This window comes from Salmo salar, chromosome ssa15, assembly GCF_905237065.1.
Source record: "Salmo salar chromosome ssa15, Ssal_v3.1, whole genome shotgun sequence".
Lineage (NCBI taxonomy): Eukaryota > Metazoa > Chordata > Actinopteri > Salmoniformes > Salmonidae > Salmo > Salmo salar.
In genome coordinates, this window is record NC_059456.1 from 24,276,207 (window position 1) to 24,296,842 (window position 20,636).

Consider the following 20,636-nt stretch of genomic DNA (forward strand, 5'->3'; position numbering starts at 1 on the left):
ACAACACTATACAACACTCTACTATAAAACACTCTACTATACAACACAATACTGTACAACAATCTATTATGCAACACTACACTACACAACACTAATATACAACACTCTACGATACCCCACTCTACTATTCAACACTCTACTATACAACACTCTACAACATTCTAAAACACTCCCCTCTCTCACTCTCTCTCCCCTCTCTCTCTCTCTTCTCACTCTCTCTCTCCCCTCTCTCTCTCTCCCCTCTCTCTCTCCCCTCTCTCTCTCTCTCCCCTCTCTCTCTCTCTCCTCTCTCACTCTCTCTCTCCCCTCACTCTCTCTCTCCCCCCTCTCTCTCTCTCTCCCCTCTCTCTCTCTCTCAGCAGACTGCACTGGCAGTCTTCATGGTGACCCGTTTTGGGTTATTGTGTGGAAGTGTGTGTGTGTGTGGAAGCGATCGTGTGTGGAAGAACACCTGATGAATATGAGTGCGGTCAAGGTGAACTGAGAGGAACTTGTTAAAACCATGAGCCTGTTTCTAGGACATCAACACAACAAAAGGTGGACATTCGTATACATGCCTATGGGCTGTGGTAAAAACTAGTGCACTGCATAGGGAATAGGGTGCTATTTGGGATGCATGGAGTGCCTCAACACTTCATTATGACATCACTGTACCCAGAGGGAAGACAGGATAGGGTGTTAAGAACCGGTCACACTTTTATTTATGTGATTAAGCTTCATCCCTTCTCTTTCTCTCTGTCTATCCGTCTATTTCTCTCTTTCTCTTTCTCTCTGTCTCTCTTTCCCCTCTTGTCTCTTTCTCACTTTCTCTCTCTCTCTTCTCTCTCTCTTCTCTCTCTCCCCTGTGACTGACCACAAATAACTGGCATGCCAGTCCTGTCAACAGATCTTCTCTCCAAATGGGGCTCGGGGAGGTGTGTGTGTGTTCCTGTGTGTATGTGTGTGAGTGTGTGCGTCCATCACCCTAAAATTTCATCTCTCTTACCCAGTAGTTGGTAGAGTAGGTTGAGGATGTTCTTCCATGCCGCCCCAGCCTTTTCCCCAGCATGCTCTCCAAAGTGAGCAGCGCTGTTGTACAGGTTGAGACGGTCAATGCACATCACCAGCAGGGTCAGCATGCCCTGAAACACACCGGGGTGGTCATACAAGGGCTGCATCCCCAAGAGAACCCTATTCACTAAGTAGTGCACTATATTTGACCAGAGCTTTATGGACCCTGGTCAGAAGTAGTGCACTGTATTTGACCAGAGCTTTATGGACCCTGGTCAGAAGTAGTGCACTATATAGTTATTAGGGTGCTATAATGAGACGCTGTATGAGTCCATCACAGTGGTGCATGTTCCTAGAACTTCCTACATGAAAAGAGATGCATTTGCATATTGCATATGCAGAGTCTCTTTCAGGTTGGAGAATATAACATGACAAAAGAAAGAGGCTTCTGCTTGCTTGCTTTTTGCCTCTGTATTGTGAAATGCTAATGTTTCAGGAACCTGAAAAAAACGTAACTGTACACTGAAAAAAGTTACAACTTGGCAAGTCAGCAGCGGACAAGTACTACGCCTACGAAGCAGTCAAACATTATCCTTTAACCCTCATTAAACCTGAGGTCCCGGAGCCCTGGGAGCTCACCTCCTCTTTGAAGAGGTCCTGTCGTTTGATGAGAGATCTAAGCAGAGTCTGTTTCTCCTCATGTTCCAGCTCTGAGTCGGGCTGTTTGAAGTACTCAATCAGATCATCCAGCGTCTGCAACACCTCGTCAAAGTTAGGCATAGACACCTCCACGTTCTTATCCCTTCCTATACTGTCCAGACCCCTAGAGGAGAGGGGGGAGGGAGGGAGGAAGGGAGGGAGAAGAGGTAGAGAGAGGGTGAGAGACAGGTGGAGGGGGTGAGAGAGAGGGAAGGGAGGTGGAGGGAGGTGAAAAAGAGGGTGTGGGGAGAGAGGTGGGTGGATGGGGAGAGAGATAGAGGGAGGGGAGGTAGAGAGAGGGGCAAGCAGAGGGAAAGAAGGTAGAGAGAGAGGGGCAGGGAGAGGGAGAGGGGAAAGAGGAAGAGAGAGAGATAGAGAGTGGGGAGGTAGAGAGAGGGGCAGGGAGAGGGAGAGGGGAAAGAGGAAGAGAGAGAGATAGAGAGTGGGGAGGTAGAGAGAGGGGCAGGGAGCGGGAGAGGGGCAGGGAGAGGGAGAGGGGAAAGAGGAAGAGAGAGAGATAGAGAGTGGGAAAAAGAGAGCGACATAAAGCCAATTGACTGCACTGATAATTCGCTACATTAATATCACTTTTCCACAGTTGTCTCAAATTACATCTAAAGCAGACCATCTTCGATATCAGCCACTAGACGTGAACCCACCTGCAGGCTAATTTGATGTGCCTGATCACACAAAAGCAGGAAAATTGCAACTGCGATTGGATCTCTTTTGTGTCAGTTCATTTGAATCATCTTGGTATTCAGTAGAAATCAGTAGAAATCAGTAGAAATCAAGATAAGAACCTCCGATGTATGATACTGCTTTAAAGGGAGATTTCGTGATTTTAGCAATGAGGCCCTTTATCTAGCTCCCCCAGAGTCAAATGAACTTGTGGATACCATTTTTATGTCTCTGTGTCCAGTATAAAGGAAGTTAGAGGTAGTTTTAGCACGCTAGTAGATACCCATAGACTTCCAGGCATTGCACTACCCGTAACTTCCTTCATACTGGACACAGAGACATTAAAATGGTATCTACGAGTTCATCTGACTCTGGGGAGGTATAAAAAAATGACCAAACTCTCATTGTATCCCTTTTTAAGCCTAAATTAGCTCATCCAAAATTAGCACAACTGTGTTGTGTATTTTCTGGGATAGATGATGGTTAAACTGTCATGGTTACCAACGCAGCAGACCCATGTGCTTGATGAAGGCCTCGAGCAGGAACGCACAATATACACATTAACCAACACACAGTACCACAATATACACATTAACCAACACACAGTACCAAAATATACACATTAACCAACACACAGTACCAAAATATACACATTAACCGACACACAGTACCACAATATACACATTAACCGACACACAGTACCACAATATACACATTAACCGACACACAGTACCACAATATACACATTAACCGACACACAGTACCACAATATACACATTAACCGACACACAGTACCACAATATACACATTAACCGACACACAGTACCACAATATACACATTAACCGACACACAGTACCACAATATACACATTAACCGACACACAGTACCACAATATACACATTAACCGACACACAGTACCACAATATACACATTAACCGACACACAGTACCACAATATACACATTAACCGACACACAGTACCACAATATACACATTAACCGACACAAAGTACCACAATATACACATTAACCGACACAAAGTACCACAATATACACATTAACCGACACACAGTACCACAATATACACATTAACCGACACACAGTACCACAATATACACATTAACCGACACACAGTACCACAATATACACATTAACCGACACACAGTACCACAATATACACATTAACCGACACACAGTACCACAATATACACATTAACCGACACACAGTACCACAATATACACATTAACCGACACACAGTACCACAATATACACATTAACCGACACACAGTACCACAATATACACATTAACCGACACAAAGTACCACAATATACACATTAACCGACACACAGTACCACAATATACACATTAACCGACACACAGTACCACAATATACACATTAACCGACACACAGTACCACAATATACACATTAACCGACACACAGTACCACAATCCATAGTAACTGGAAAACAGGGCCATTCTCCTTATTCATCCTGTCAATGTTGGACATACAGGTGAGCCCTCTAGACATACAGGTGAGCCCTCTGGACATACAGGTGAGCCCTCTGGACATACAGGTGAGCCCTCTAGACATACAGGTGAGCCCTCTAGACATACAGGTGAGCCCTCTAGACATACAGGTGAGCCCTCTAGACATACAGGTGAGCCCTCTGGACATACAGGTGAGCCCTCTGGACATACAGGTGAGCCCTCTGGACATACAGGTGAGCCCTCTAGACATACAGGTGAGCCCTCTGGACATACAGGTGAGCCCTCTGGACATACAGGTGAACCCTCTGGACATACAGGTGAGCCCTCTGGACATACAGGTGAACCCTCTAGACATACAGGTGAGCCCTCTGGACATACAGGCGAGCCCTCTAGACATACAGGTGAACCCTCTGGACATACAGGTGAACCCTCTAGACATACAGGTGAGCCCTCTGGACATACAGGTGAGCCCTCTGGACATACAGGTGAGCCCTCTGGACATACAGGTGAGCCCTCTGGACATACAGGTGAGCCCTCTGGACATACAGGTGAGCCCTCTGGACATACAGGTGAACCCTCTGGACATACAGGTGAGCCCTCTGGACATACAGGTGAGCCCTCTGGACATACAGGTGAACCCTCTAGACATACAGGTGAGCCCTCTGGACATACAGGCGAGCCCTCTGGACATACAGGTGAGCCCTCTGGACATACAGGTGAACCCTCTGGACATACAGGTGAACCCTCTGGACATACAGGTGAGCCCTCTGGACATACAGGCGAGCCCTCTAGACATACAGGCGAGCCCTCTGGACATACAGGTGAACCCTCTGGACATACAGGTGAACCCTCTAGACATACAGGTGAGCCCTCTAGACATACAGGTGAGCCCTCTGGACATACAGGTGAGCCCTCTGGACATACAGGTGAGCCCTCTGGACATACAGGTGAGCCCTCTGGACATACAGGTGAGCCCTCTGGACATACAGGTGAGCCCTCTGGACATACAGGTGAGCCCTCTGGACATACAGGTGAGCCCTCTAGACATACAGGTGAGCCCTCTGGACATACAGGTGAGCCCTCTGGACATACAGGTGAGCCCTCTGGACATACAGGTGAGCCCTCTAGACATACAGGTGAGCCCTCTGGACATACAGGTGAGCCCTCTAGACATACAGGTGAGCCCTCTGGACATACAGGTGAGCCCTCTGGACATACAGGTGAGCCCTCTAGACATACAGGTGAGCCCTCTGGACATACAGGTGAGCCCTCTAGACATACAGGTGAGCCCTCTAGACATACAGGTGAGCTACGTACTTGATGAAGTGGCTGAAGAGGACTGTGGTGTTCCTGATGATGCGTACAGCCCGTGCCTCCTCGTGTTGACAACGCTGAAGGGTCAGACCGTCGTCCATGTGACCCTCAGCATGCAGACAGGCCTGGAGCCGAGACAAACACAACTCAGATATTACCATAAAATACACAACTCAGACATTACCCTAACATACATAACTCACACATTACACTAACATACACAACTCATACATTACCCTAACATACACAACTCAGACATTACCCTAACATACACAACTCAGACATTACCCTAACATACACAACTCTGGGTTTAAGCAGTATACACAGAACAACAAAACAGAGACATCTTGTACACTGCCAAGCCTCCATGAATCAACCCTCGCTCTGCCGACCCCTGGATGTTGACAATTACATCTGATAACCAATAAATACAGCATTCAATTACATCTGATAACCAATAAATACAGCATTCAATTACATCTGATAACCAATAAATACAGCATTCAATTACATCTGATAACCAATAAATACAGCATTCAATTACATCTGATAACCAATAAATACAGCATTCAATTAAATAACCAATAAATACAGCATTCAATAACATCTGATAACCAATAAATACAGCATTCAATTACATCTGATAACCAATAAATACAGCATTCAATTACATCTGATAACCAATAAATACAGCATTCAATTACATCTGATAACCAATAAATACAGCATTCAATTACATCTGATAACCAATAAATACAGCATTCAATAACATCTGATAACCAATAAATACAGCATTCAATTACATCTGATAACCAATAAATACAGCATTCCATTTAACTACAGGGTAGCAGGTGCACGTTGATAGAGAATCTAAAATGTGTCCCTTGTCATTTATTGTCACTAGTATCAGTATCACCGCTGGTATTAGCCGATGTAAAGTATGATATCACACCCAATCAAGGAAGGTGTAAGAGTAGCTGCCTGGGCTGTGAGTTCTCCCTCCCCCAGGACACATGAGGAACTAATTTAGACGTGATAATGAGAGAAGGATGGTGACAGTTAGTGACAGTTAGCTTTTCTGAGAGAGTAGGGATCAACTCCTGGCTCCCCCATCTCTCTCAGTACTCCTTCCCTCCCCCCTCGTTCTCTCCCCCCTCTTTCTCTTACTATTCCAATCTTTCTCCCTTTCTCCTCGTCACCGTTCTCTCTCTCTCTCTCCCTCATCCCATATCCTTAGACTAGACTATACCCTCTCTCCCTCCGTACCTATCTTTCTCCCTCTCCCTCTCCTCTCCCTCTCTCTCTCTCTCTCTCTCTCTCTCTCTCTCTCTCTCTCTCCGCTGGATGGAATGCAGCGCATCCTGGGAAGGCATCCAGAGACTACAAACGCCACCTCTGTTCTGTTCAGGGGCCAGGTGGCCTTGACAACACGCCAGCTGGTAAGATGTGACTCACAGTGGGAAGCTACGACACTAACATCTAATCCTCTTTATAAAGTCCTCTCATTATGGGGACTCTGGTTTCATCTACAGTCTGTCCCAATATCCACAGTAGATTATCCCACTAATTACAGTAGTATAAAGTCATCAATACTCACTAACGTGATAATCTGATTATGGTGACGACTTCCTGGTTAACCTCCTGCTGTGAGAGGCCCTGGGTCTACCTAATATCTACCCTGACCCACTACTTACAGTGATTTCATTGGCCAGACACACTCCTTCTGCTTGCCAAAGTCATTATAGAGTAGCTACATGACAGGGACAAGTTTATAATTATGTAAAAGACAACTTTGTAATGAAAGTAACTTCGGTACATTCTTAAATTATTATTCAAACGCAAAGTCGTTGAAAGGACAACATTTTGACTATTTATCCACACTATTAATACAGTGAACCAGTGTAATAACTCACCCTTCTCTTGAGGGGTCCTATACGGGAGGCTTTAGCGTCAGGCGTCTGGTAGGACAACCACAGCCCTGTAGCCACATGCATGACGAAGCAAGCTGAGTCTCCGTACTTGATCTCTGCTACTCCCATGCCTTCAATGTCCCGGTTCTTTGTACCAGACTCAATCTTTTCCTGTGGGAGAGAGACACACACGCAGACGCAGGCATACACACAAACAGACACACGCACACATATACACACGTGGCACACACACACACACACACAGAACCCATTCAGGCCTCATCAGATATTGCTTCAGGCTGCTGAGTACAGCAGAGAGTAGATATAGACCAGCTGGTATAGAGGGAAACAGTTTAAAGACCAGCAGGTATAGAGGGAAACAGATTAAATACCAGCTGGTACAGAGGGAAACAGATTAAAGACAGGCTGGTATAGAGGGACACAGATTAAAGACCAGCTAGTATAGAGGGACACAGATTAAAGACCAGCAGGTATAGAGGGAAACAGATTAAATACCAGCTGGTACAGAGGGAAACAGATTAAAGACAGGCTGGTATAGAGGGAAACAGATTAAAGACCAGCTGGAATAGAGGGAAACAGATTAAAGACCAGCTGGTATGGAGGGAAACAGATTAAAGACCAGCTGGTATAGAGGGAAACAGATTAAAGACCAGCTGGAATAGAGGGAAACAGATTAAAGACCAGCTGGAATAGAGGGAAACAGATTAAAGACCAGCTGGTATAGAGGGAAACAGATTAAAGACCAGCTGGTATAGAGGGAAACAAATTAAAGACCAGCTGGTATAGAGGGAAACAGATTAAAGACCAGCTGGTATAGAGGGAAACAGATTAAAGGCCAGCTGGTATAGAGGGAAACAGATTAAAGACCAGCTGGTATAGAGGGAAACAGATTAAAGACCAGCTGGTATAGAGGGAAACAGATTAAAGACCAGCTGATATAGAGGGAAACAGATTAAAGACCAGCTGATATAGAGGGAAACCGATTAAAGACCACACAGTAAGAAGATTTCTGATCTTTTGGATATCAACACATAATAGTTAAATGGAAGAGGCATGGGGAAGAGGCATGGGGAAGAGGCATGGAGGGAGAGGCATGGGGGGAGAGGCATGGGGAAGAGGCATGGGGAAGAGGCATGGGGAAGAGGCATGGAGGGAGAGGCATGGAGGGAGAGGCATGGGGAAGAGGCATGGGGAAGAGGTATGGGGAAGAGGCATGGAGGGAGAGGCATGGGGAACAGGCATGGAGGAAGAGGCATGGGGAAGAGGCATGGAGGGAGAGGCATGGGGAAGAGGCATGGAGGGAGAGGCATGGAGGGAGAGGCATGGGGAAGAGGCATGGGGAAGAGGCATGGGATAGAGGCATGGAGGGAGAGGCATGGGGAAGAGGCATGGGGAAGAGGCATGGAGGGAGAGGCATGGGGAAGAGGCATGGGCGGAGAGGCATGGAGGGAGAGGCATGGAGGGAGACGCATGAAGGGAGAGGCATGGAGGGAGAGGCGTGGGGAAGAGGCATGGGGAAGAGGCATGGAGGGAGAGGCATGGGGAAGAGGCATGGGGAAGAGGCATGGAGGGGAGAGGCATGGGGGAGAGGCATGGGGAAGAGGCATGGGGAAGAGGCATGGAGGGAGAGGCATGGGGAAGAGGCATGGGGAAGAGGCATGGAGGGAGAGGCATGGGGGAGAGGCATGGAGGGAGAGGCATGGGGAAGAGGCATGGAGGGAGAGGCATGGGGAAGAGGCATGGGGAAGAGGCATGGAGGGAGAGGCATGGGGGAGAGGCATGGAGGGAGAGGCATGGGGAAGAGGCATGGAGGGAGAGGCATGGGGAAGAGGCATGGGGAAGAGGCATGCGAGAGAGGCATGGGGAAGAGGCATGGGGAAGAGAAAGACGGAGGGAGAGCAAGACACTAAAAGATGGACAGACGATATTGAGAATAGTAGAGAGAGAGAGAGAGAGAGAGAGAGAGAGAGAAAGGAGTAAATGAATGACAGAAGATAACAGATATGTCTCTAGAATGATCATAATCATAAACCATTGAGGTATCTTGATAAATGTTCCTTCAGACCTAATTGAAACAGCCATAACAGTTCCTATTAGCCCTGAGGGACATGACAACTATATTATTATGAGTTCATATGTCTGGCTGGGAGAAGGTCAATATATTACACTGTGTGTATGTGTGTGTGTTTCTCTCTCTCTCTGTGTGTGTGTGAAAGAGAGAGAGTGTATGATAACATGACAGTGTGACTTGGTTCTGTTGTATTGACTTTGTGATTTGGTTCTGTTGCGGGTGTATGTGTGTTTGTGTGCGTGCATGCGTGTGTGCTACGGCCAGCACGGACCTCATTAATTACAGACATGTCTCAGGGAAGAGTATTTCAATTAGAACTACTGCAGAAGGAGACGGCTATTAGATATTTCATGTCTCGATTTATTATGTTATTGCGGGTGTATGCCTGTATGTGTGTTTGTGTGCGTGCATGCGTGTATGCGTGTGTGAGTGCGTTACGTGTGTTACGTGCATGCGTGTGCGTGTGTTACGTGCATGCGTGTGCGTGTGTTACGTGCATGCGTGTGCGTTACGGCCAGCACGGACCTCATTAATTACAGACATGTCTCAGGGAAGAGTATTTCAATTAGAACTATTGCAGAAGGAGACGGCTATTAGATATTTCATATGTCTCGATTTATTATATTATTATATAATGTTATCTGACTCATGCTGTGGCAGTAAATCATAATCTAGCAACATGGAGCAGACAGCAATATGTCTCTGGCTCACTCAGACAGACAGACAGTCTCCTTCTGTTTGCTTCTTTATATCGTTCCTGGCCATGTACTGTGGTCGTAGAATGCAATGAAGGTTCTGCTATAGAACAAGAATGAATTCTAATTCCATGAGTTCCGTACACACCTTGGTAGTGCTTCTTGGTTGTGTTGTATTGACGGTGTGACTTGGTTGTGTTGTATTGACGCTGTGACTTGAGTTCTGGACTAGAATGTAATTGCTGGTAGTTGTGTAGGGCTACAAGAATGACCTTTAACAAGTCAAATTGTACAGTACTTACTCTTTAAAATATAGGTGGGTCTTAGTGTGCTTTGATCTTTCCCAGACATTTCTATAAAAAGCAATACTCCAATACACCTTCATGTGAGGAAATGTTAAAGAATGTACATGGCAAGATAATGTATGAATAGTATACTGAATATATAGTATGAATATAATCTACTAGTATATTGTATATATACTATATATACAGTATACTAGTATATTATATACATACTATATATACAGTATACTAGTATATTATATACATACTATATATACACAGTATACTAGTATATGATATACATACTATATAGACAGTATACTAGTATATTATATACAATATACTAGTATATTATATTCATACTATATATACACAATATACTAGTATATGATATACATACTATATATACAGTATACTAGTATATTATATTCATACTATATATTCAGTATACTAGTATATTATATACATACTATATACAGTATACTAGTATATTATATACATACTATATACAATATACTAGTATATTATAGTCATACTATATATACACAGTATACTAGTATATGATATACATACTATATATACAGTATACTAGTATATTATATACATACTATATATACACAATATACTAGTATATTATATTCATACTATATATTCAGTACACTAGTATATTATATACATACTATATACAGTATACTAGTATAGTATATACATACTATATATACAGTATACTAGGATATTATATACATACTATATATACAATATACTAGTATATCATATTCATACTATATATTCAGTACACTAGTATAATATATACATACTATATATACAGTATACTAGGATATTATATATATACAGTATACTAGTATATTATATACATACTATATATACAGTATACTAGTATAGTATATACATATTATATATACAGTATACTAGTATATTACATACTGTAATGCTATATATACAGTATACTAGTATTATATACATAATATATATGCAGTATACTAGTATATTATATACCTACTATATACAGTATACTAGTATAGTATATACATACTATATATACAGTATATACATGTATATAGTATCTATAGCATCTATATATTCAGACAAACCTTGGTAGCCCTGAAGCAGAAAGCGGTGGACTTGGTATCGGACTTATCTCTCTCCTGTAGGACCAGACCCTGCTCTTCGGTTAGCGCCAGGTAGTGACCGGTGGACAGGTGACGCAGACGGAACGCCTGCCCATAGCGAATGTGGCTACCGCTCCAGCTGACCAATCACATAGAGGGGAGAAACCCAGAGAGATGTCAATCTAAATGCTACAGTAATCCCTATAACTCATTCCCAATGAAAAATAGGGGAACAAGCATGTCAACTCAGTTTTTAATATTCATTGATGATATGCAGTTTTTTTTTTTTTTTTTTAGTCTTTTGGTGAGTTTTATTGGGCATTTATTGGTGTTGTATGTATTGGCTGGTGCCATCAAATGTCCCCTTTGGGGGATTAATAAAGTGCTATCTTATCTTAACGTGTGAGTGAAAATGTGTCTGTTTGTTAGAGACATTGAGTGTGTTTCATTCAGATGTATTTTGGGGAGAGGAGACATACAGCATACAGCCTCAGGCATTTCAGCATCCTTCTACAATGAAGCATATCCACTGTTTCAAAATATCTTAGTACACTGGTTTTCAAACCTCCTCAGGGACCTCCATATGTTTCAATTGTTGTTCTAGACCTGAACTAGCTTACCTGATTAACCTAATCAAGGGTTTTATGATTAGTTGACGGTTGGAATCCATGGAACGGCTGTCTCCAATCATGTCTACAACGTGACAGAATAACCAACCCTAAATGGAGACAGCGGGAATGGCAGCTGCAACTGGCCCGTCTGACGACGACGAAACTTCGGCTGCTGCAACTGGCCCTGTCCTGTGGTCGTCCTGAGGCCGGTGTCGTCCCACTGCTAGTGCAGAGCGTCAGATGGAGGGGTACGGCCCAGAGGAGCAGTGCTGAGTTCCTGCTTCGCTGACTATGGATTTTTACCATCGGCTCCCTGAATGACCCGCCCCGCATCCCTGGGGTCGTCCTGAGGCCGGTGTCGTTCCGCGTCGGGGGGACGGGGTGTACTGTCACGGACTCCCCCGGTACTGCTGCTCATTCGTGCACCAGCTCCGGAGGTCTACGTCACCGGCCTTCTAGACGTCACTGAACTGTATCATTACCAACAACCCCGGACTGTCTTGTCTCATTACGCACACCTGGTTCCCATTACCCCTGATTAGTAATTGTATATATGTGCCCTCTGTTCACCATTGTCTTGTCGGTAATTGTTCCCATGTCCGTTGGTCTTGTGAGTACCTGTGCTTTGTTGTTTCGGGTTGTGTACTAGTTTTAACGGGTCTCGTCCCGTGTATTTATTAGAGGTTTAACCTCACTCTTTTGTTTGGGTTACATCCCTGTGTTTTTGTATACGTGTTTGTTCTGGCCTTCGTCCCTGTGCCTTTCATGGCATGTTGTATTTTTGGATGGAGTATTAAAACCCCCTATTACGTATTCCTGCACCTGTCTCCAATAATTTATACAATGTGACAGAGAGGACATCCATCACACTTTGGACTGTCATTTCAATGTTAAAACTATATTCCAAAATGATGAAATAATTGGATCAACCAATAAGAATCAATAAGCTGTTAAAAATGCTCATAGCATGTCTTATAATCAAATCAAAATAAAATAAAATGTTATTTGTCACATGCTTTGTAAACAGGTGTAGACTAACAGTGAAATGCTTACTTACAGGCCCTTCCAAACAATGTAAAGAGAAAGAAATAATAACACGTAGTAATAATAATAATAATCATAATAAAAGTAATAATAAATACACATCGAGTAATGATAATGTGTCTATATACACAGGGTACCAGTACCGAGTTGCTGTGCAGGGGTACGAGGTGATTGATGTAGATATGTACATATACGTAGGGATAAAGTTACTAGGCAACAGATAGATAATTAACAGTAGCAGCAGCTCATGTGAGGAGTCAAAAGAGTTTGTGTAAAAAGAGTCACTGCAGATAGTTGGAGTAGCTATTGGTTAATTATTTAACAAACTATTTAGCAGTCGTATGGCTTGGTGGTAGAAGGTGTTCAAGATCCTGTTGGTTCCAGACATGATGCATCGGAACCGCTTGCCGTGCGGTAGCAGAGAGAACAATCTATGACTTGGGTTACTGGAGTTTTAGAAAATGTTTAAGGGCCTTCCTCTGACACCGCCTGGTATAGAGGTCCTGGATGGCAGGAAGCTTGGCCCCAGTGATGTACTGGGCCGTACGTACTACCCTCTGTAGTTCCATACGGTTGGATGCCAAGCAGTTGCCGTACCAAGCAGTGATCAAGCCATTCAAGATGCTCTCGATGGTGCAGCTGTATAACTTTTTTAGGATCTGAGGTCCCATGCCTAATCTTTTCAGCCTCCTGAGGGGGAAGAGGCGTTGTCGTGCCCTCTTCACAACTCTGTTGGTGTGTGTGGACCATGTTCATTCGTCAGTGATGTGGACATGAAGGAACTTAAAGCTCTCGACCCGCTCCACTACGGCTCTGTCAATGTGAATGGCGCCATGCTCGGCCCTTCGTTTCCTGAAGTCGACGGTCAGCTCCTTTTGTCTTGCTAACGTTGAGGGAAAGGTTGTTGTCCTAGCACCACACTGACAGGTCTCTGACCTCCTCCCTACAGGCTGTCTCATTGTCACCAGTGATCTGGCATACCACCGTCGTGTCGTCAGCAACTTTAATGACATTGTTAGTCGTCTGCAGGCCAATCAGATGTCGGTGATCTGGGAGTACAGGAGGGGACTAAGCACACACCCCTGAGGGGCCCCCGTGTTGAGGATCAGCGTGGATCTGATGGGGCTGATATGCGAATTGGAGTGGGTCAGGGTGTCTGAGATGATGGTGTTGATGTGAGTCAGCGCAAGGCTCTGAGTGCACGTCCTGGTATTCCGTCTGACCCTGCGGCCTTGTGAATTTTAACCTGTTTAAAGGTCTTACTCACATCAGCTACGTAGAGCGTGATCACACAGTCGTCCGGAACATTTGCTTATGGCCCTATACAGTTTGTTAGTGGTGGTAAATAGACTCTCTTGGTAAATAGTATGGTCTACAGCTTATCATGAGATATTCTAATTCAAGCAAGCAGAAGCTCAAGACTTAATTAATATTAGAGATGGCGCACCAGCTTTTGTTAACAAAGCCACACACCTCCCCCTTGAGCTTATATGAGGCTGCCGTTCGCGGCTGCCATTCGATCCTGTCTATGCATAGAAGAACCAGCTAGATGTATATTATCCATGTATGTGTTTAGCCACGACTCCGAGAAGCATAGGATATTACAGTTCTTCAGGTCCCGTTGATAGGATAGTCTCGAACGGAGCTTGTCCAGTTTATTCTCCAGTGATTGTACGTTCGCCAATAGAATGGAGGGTAGAGGCGGATTATTTATTTGTCGATGTAGTTTCATCAGGTTGCCCGCATGTCGGCCTCTCTTTCTTTTCCGAGTCTCAGGAATTAGGGCCTGTATGTCCAGAACTGCCGACTCATTGAAGTAGAAATCTTCGTCCAAATCGCTGTTCTGATATCCAGAAGCTCTTTACGGTCATAGGGAACGATGGAGGAAACATTATGAACAATCAGTGCAAAAAAATAAATACAAAAACGTAAAACGGCAGCTATACATTGCAGCGCCATTCTGATAATGCTTGAATCTCAAGAGATTATTTTGGTGAAATAAAAGTAGGAGACATTATAAATACTTCCATAATGCATTATACGTCATATACAACCAGGTGGTTCATGGAAGGTGCCATTGACTGGAGGGTGTCTGAAAGTGTATTGGGTGTCTATATTCTCAACCAAAAGGGTTCTACCTGCAACCACAAAGGGATCTTCAAAGGGTTATCCTATGGGGACAGCCAAAGAAACCTTTAAGGTTCTAGATAGTGGATTGAGTCTAAAGTAGATAGTGTAGGAGTCTAAAGTGTGTCTGAAAGTGAGTGAGTACAGTGAAGGACAGACAGTGTCTGTGAAATGGATAAGTGAGAGAGGGTGGGGTGGGAGTGAGGTTAGGGTCAGAGTGAAGGTGGGTTAGATGGAGGAGAGCTCACCCGATCCTGAGGGGCTCCAGCCTCCAGAGGGAGCGAGCCTTGGATGTTCCTTTACCCATCTCATAGTTCACTATCCTGGGGACACAGAAAGGGAGGAGAGGGATCAGGTCTGTGTCTTTTTCAGGGGTGAAAGTAAGGCTATATGGTCTGGTACAGCGTCCCGGCAAAATAAATAGTGGGGGTACGCCGTACCAGTACAATTAATACAACATGCTCTAAGAACTATAGGCTACTACACCATTACTTAACATTAGTGCAGGTCAGCCGCATGAAACATTAGCAAATTGACTGGAAACCGGGTGTTATACACTCCAAATTACGTTGTGGTTTGAGGAAAACACGGACAAGGTGGAGATGAGTAGCCGAGATGCTCTCGGACAAGGCGGAGATGAGTGGCCGAGAAAGAGGCGCGCTTGGACAACAGTGGACGCCTCAATTCAGGCTACAAGTGTAATGACAATCATAGAATGTCATGCCAATACACCTAGGTGTTTTATAACAGCTGTCTTTTTCCATTCATCACAATGCGGGTGCACAGTGCACCTGCATTGGGGTTTGGATGCTGGAATTATTTTGTGAGTGAACGAATGTCCCCAGTATCTCTACTTGTACATCATCATCTGCACATCTATCACTCCAGTGTTAATGCTACATTGTAATTATTTCACCTATTTATTGCCTTACCTCCCTACTCTTCTACATTTGCACACACTGTACATAGATTTTTCTCTTTTTCTTTTGTGTTATTGACTGTACGTTTGTTTATGTGTAACTCTATGTTGTTGTTTTTGTCGCACTGCTTTGCTTTATCTTGACCAGGTCGCAGTTGTAAATGAGAACTTGTTCTCAACTGGCCTACCTGGTTAAATAAAGGTGAAATAAATAAATACAAAATGTAAATGTGCACGGGTAGCCTACAGGAGCGCTTTTGTTAAGTGATTGTTTTACAATCAGATGAAAACATCATGACTGGTTGTGTTAGTGCCACATTAAAAGGCATAGGCAGGGCGTCCATAAGGCTAGGAGCAGTTAAAGCTTTCCCTACAGTAAATTGTATGAAATTGAAAAAAACATATTATAGCCTAATTAACTTATTCCTGTCTTTACAGAAATAAATACAATCATTCAAAATAGGCTACTACACCAGAAAGCCTGATTTGGACACAATAAAATAAAACTGTTTATTGTGTTAAATCACATAGTCTGAAGGACCCGCAATTTGGGCAGCGCACGGCAAATACCAAATAGACGATTGTTGAGTTGCGACAGTCAGTGAAAAGTAGAGAGGCCCAGACAGGCATATCGCAATATTTCTAAATACAATCGCGGGAAAACATGGTTTGGAAAGCAAATGGCTATTGCTGTAAAGAGAAGACAAAACAATGAAAAGACTCCAATCTGTCTTTTAGTTATCAAAATTCTCAACTTAATTGAATGAACAGTAGCCTGTCTTATTGGCACCAATAGAGAGCATCGGCCATATTCCCGGTTAATGGGTATATTCACTGTCTTCATCATCGTTGGCTCAGTGCCCCTTGAAGATTTGTTTTTGGATAATAAAGTTCTCCTCCAGGTTAGATGGATGTCATATTGTATTTGTGTCTCCCCTTCACATATGCCGATTATATGGATCAGACAACATCCTTTTATTGATCTGTGTGTCAGTGTCAGCAGAGTAGGCTACCCTGTATTTATTTAAGTACAAAACAAAAGTGTACAAGCACTTGGGTGTCCCGTACCGGTAAGACATCTACTTTCACCACTGGGGACGGATTCACAAAACTTTCTTCATAAGTCTATAGATAAGGAAAATATGGCAGTTAAGAAGAAATGTTTTCATAAGAAGGTTTTGTGAATCTGGTCTTTACTCTTTATGGAATATGAGATCAAATCTCTGGACAATTATGAAAGAAACCCTGTTTGAGATATCACTGCGTCTTGCAAAATCATCGTTTTTAAAAGGGACTAACGCTGGTGACCTTTAGTCAGTAGTATTACATTAAACATTTTGTCAAGAGCCACTTACAGGAACAATCTGCCTTAGCGCATACCGAGACTAGAACTCAGGACCTCTGCCTCAGCGCATACCGAGACTAGAACTCAGGACCTCTGCCTCAGTGCATACCGAGACTAGAACTCAGGACCTCTGCCTCAGTGCATACCGAGACTAGAACTCAGGACCTCTGCCTCAGCGCATTCCGAGACTAGAACTCAGGACCTCTGCCTCAGCGCATACCGAGACTAGAACTCAGGACCTCTGCCTCAGCGCATACCGAGACTAGAACTCAGGACCTCTGCCTCAGCGCATACCGAGGCTAGAACTCAGGACCTCTGCCTCAGCGCATATCGAGGCTAGAACTCAGGACCTCTGCCTCCCCGCATACCGAGATTAGAACTCAGGAACTCTGCCTCAGCGCATACCGAGACTAGAACTCAGGACCTCTGCCTCAGCGCATACCGAGACTAGAACTCAGGACCTCTGCCTCAGTGCATACCGAGACTAGAACTCAGGACCTCTGCCTCAGCGCATACCGAGACTAGAACTCAGGACCTCTGCCTCAGCGCATACCGAGACTAGAACTCAGGACCTCTGCCTCAGCGCATACCGAGACTAGAACTCAGGACCTCTGCCTCAGCGCATACCGAGACTAGAACTCAGGACCTCTGCCTCAGTGCATACCGAGACTAGAACTCAGGACCTCTGCCTCAGCGCATACCGAGACTAGAACTCAGGACCTCTGCCTCCCCGCATACCGAGCCTAGAACTCAGGACCTCTGCCTCAGTGCATACCGAGCCTAGAACTCAGGACCTCTGCCTCAGCGCATACTGAGACTAGAACTCAGGACCTCTGCCTCAGCGCATACCGAGCCTAGAACTCAGGACCTCTGCCTCAGTGCATACCGAGCCTAGAACTCAGGACCTCTGCGGCGCAAACAGACTTGACTGCCCTCCGGAAGTATTCCAACACATCTTTCTTTTGCGCTAGGTGTGACACTTCAGGCTAAGGAGTGAGTGTCCCAGATCCCCATCTGATACACAGGCAGATCGTCATCAAGATTGACTTAGCAATATTTGATCCCATTTCTCTCTCAACGATTCAACAGAATGGTGATGGAATGTCATAGCAGTTAATTGAAAGCTCTCTAAAACATGAAGGACAATCTTTAAAAGTAGCTCGAAGTGTCAGTTAAAATGGCCCTTAATAGTAGAGCTCACAGCCTGTAATTACATTTGACTAAAAGTTCCCTTCAAAGTGATTAAAAGTAACCGTAAGTGATTATATGACAGTGTTAAAAGTGGGTTTACAGTAGAGATCCAAACCTACAGTTAAAATGGCAGACAAGAAGTCTACTGTACCTCTTATGCTCTGGCAGTGTTACAGTCACAATATTAAAATGGCTGACAGGAAGTCTACTGTACCTCTGCTCCATCTCGCTGGCCTCTGATCCAGGTATGGTCAGACTCTCATCATGTCCGTGACACAGACGCATCACGTGACCACCACACAGGAATCCTATTGGACAAACACAAGATTCTAAGATCAATAGGGAGCTTTTGAAGGTATGGTGCATTTTGTCCACCGTATGTAGCCTTAGTGACAATCTGATTGATTGAATGACTGATATATATGGGCCTGTATTTAGTGTTTATTCTCATGTGTGTTTCTTTTATATGACTAATTGTTGAGGAAGAGCTTGCAAGCAACCATTTCACTATACTGTTTCTAGCTTCTACCTCAAGGCCATCAAACTGTTAAACAGCCATCACTAACATTGAGTGGCTGCTGTCAACATACTGACTCAAATCTCTAGCCACTTTAATAATTAAAAATTGGATGTAATAAATGTATCACTAGTCACTTTAAACAATGCCACTTTATATAATGTTTACATACCCTACATACTCATCTCATATGTATATACTGTACTCTATACCATCTACTGCATCTTGCCTATGCCGCAAAGCCATCGCTCATCCATATATTTATATGTACATATTCTTATTCATTCCTTTACACTTGTGTTTATAATGTAGTTGTTGTGAAATTGTTAGATTACTCGTTAGATATTACTGCACGGTCGGAACTAGAAGCACAAGCATTTCGCTACACTCACATTAATATCTGCTAACCATGTGTATGTGACCAATAAAATGTGATTTGACCTGCTGTATCCTGTGCATGTGATGAATAAACTCTGATTTGATTTTATTGTTTATTAAGTGTCTTACAAACACAGGTTACCCAGGGGAGCATGACACAAAGAAGCGTCAAATATATAACATTCCTCCAACAACTGAATATGTCCTAGTTCATAATGAAGTATTAACCTGAAATTGTAATGATATTACTGAGTTGTGGTGTACTTGCCTACAGCCACGTTGCTTCCTGACCGGGTAGGCTGGACGTTCCACAGAGTCTGCATAAAGGAGGCATCCACCTGGAAACTACCGTTAGAGATGGACAGGTGCTGGAAGAGAAGACAAACAGCGTAGGTTAAGGACCAGTGGTGTGGGTGTGTGTGTGTGCACATGTGTGTGAGCGAGAGAGAGACAGAGACTGGGATATGAGGGGCTGGTAAAGGAGAGATTTAAAGCTAGTTGGCATTTAACAACTTTGTCTCAACCCTGCCAGCTTTTTGGATATGCCTCTACAGCATATCTGTACTGGTCGATATATACCTTCTGTATCCACAGTGCGTTATAGCCACTAAGACCATAAACCCTCTATAAGGACCTGCATCAACTACCATTCCAGAATAAGATCTCAAGCCAGGCTGGTCTTTGCTGGGGAGATTGTGCAGCTCAATGGGATCCCATGGCCCACTGATCACAATGAGACTACCAACACCAGTTTAATCCATAACGCACAGCTCGACACAGCCAGGGGCCGGGACTCGGACAACAATGTTCAAAGATGTTCAGAATTAAATGAGACAAAACAGAGTATACTGGGTTGGGTTATATCAATGATGTATACTGAACATAAATATAAATGCAACCTGGAACAATTTCAACGGTTTTTACAGAGTTACAGTTTATATAAGGAAATCAGTCAATTGAAATACATTCATCTATAGATTTCACATGACTGGGCAGGAGTTACAACCATGGCCTAGGAGGGCATAGGCCCACCCACTTGGGAGCCAGGCCCACCCACTTGGGAGCCAGGCCCACCCACTTGGGAGTCAGGCCCAGCCACAGACAGAAATACTGCTCAGTTTCACCAGCTGTCCAGGTGGCTGGTCTCAGACGATCCTACAGGTGAAGAAGCCGGATCTGGAGGTCCTGGGCTGGCGTGGTTACATGTGGTCTGCGGTTGTGA

At 44.2% G+C, this 20,636-nt stretch overlaps 1 protein-coding gene across 5 annotated transcripts in view; it reads right to left on the minus strand.

Moving 5' to 3' along the window:
- Positions 1–20,636, minus strand: part of LOC106571102 (ryanodine receptor 3) — a 229,681-nt gene that overhangs the window by 161,630 nt on the left and 47,415 nt on the right. For all 5 annotated transcript variants that reach the window (XM_045695568.1, XM_045695569.1, XM_045695565.1 and 2 more), the window contains 8 exons: positions 19,683–19,782; positions 18,734–18,827; positions 15,313–15,387; positions 11,265–11,421; positions 7,085–7,252; positions 5,175–5,296; positions 1,630–1,813; positions 986–1,121 (listed from right to left, as the gene is read on the minus strand). In XM_045695568.1, the coding sequence (XP_045551524.1) occupies positions 986–1,121; positions 1,630–1,813; positions 5,175–5,296; positions 7,085–7,252; positions 11,265–11,421; positions 15,313–15,387; positions 18,734–18,827; positions 19,683–19,782 (1,036 nt within the window). The remainder of the gene's footprint in view (positions 1–985; positions 1,122–1,629; positions 1,814–5,174; positions 5,297–7,084; positions 7,253–11,264; positions 11,422–15,312; positions 15,388–18,733; positions 18,828–19,682; positions 19,783–20,636) is intronic.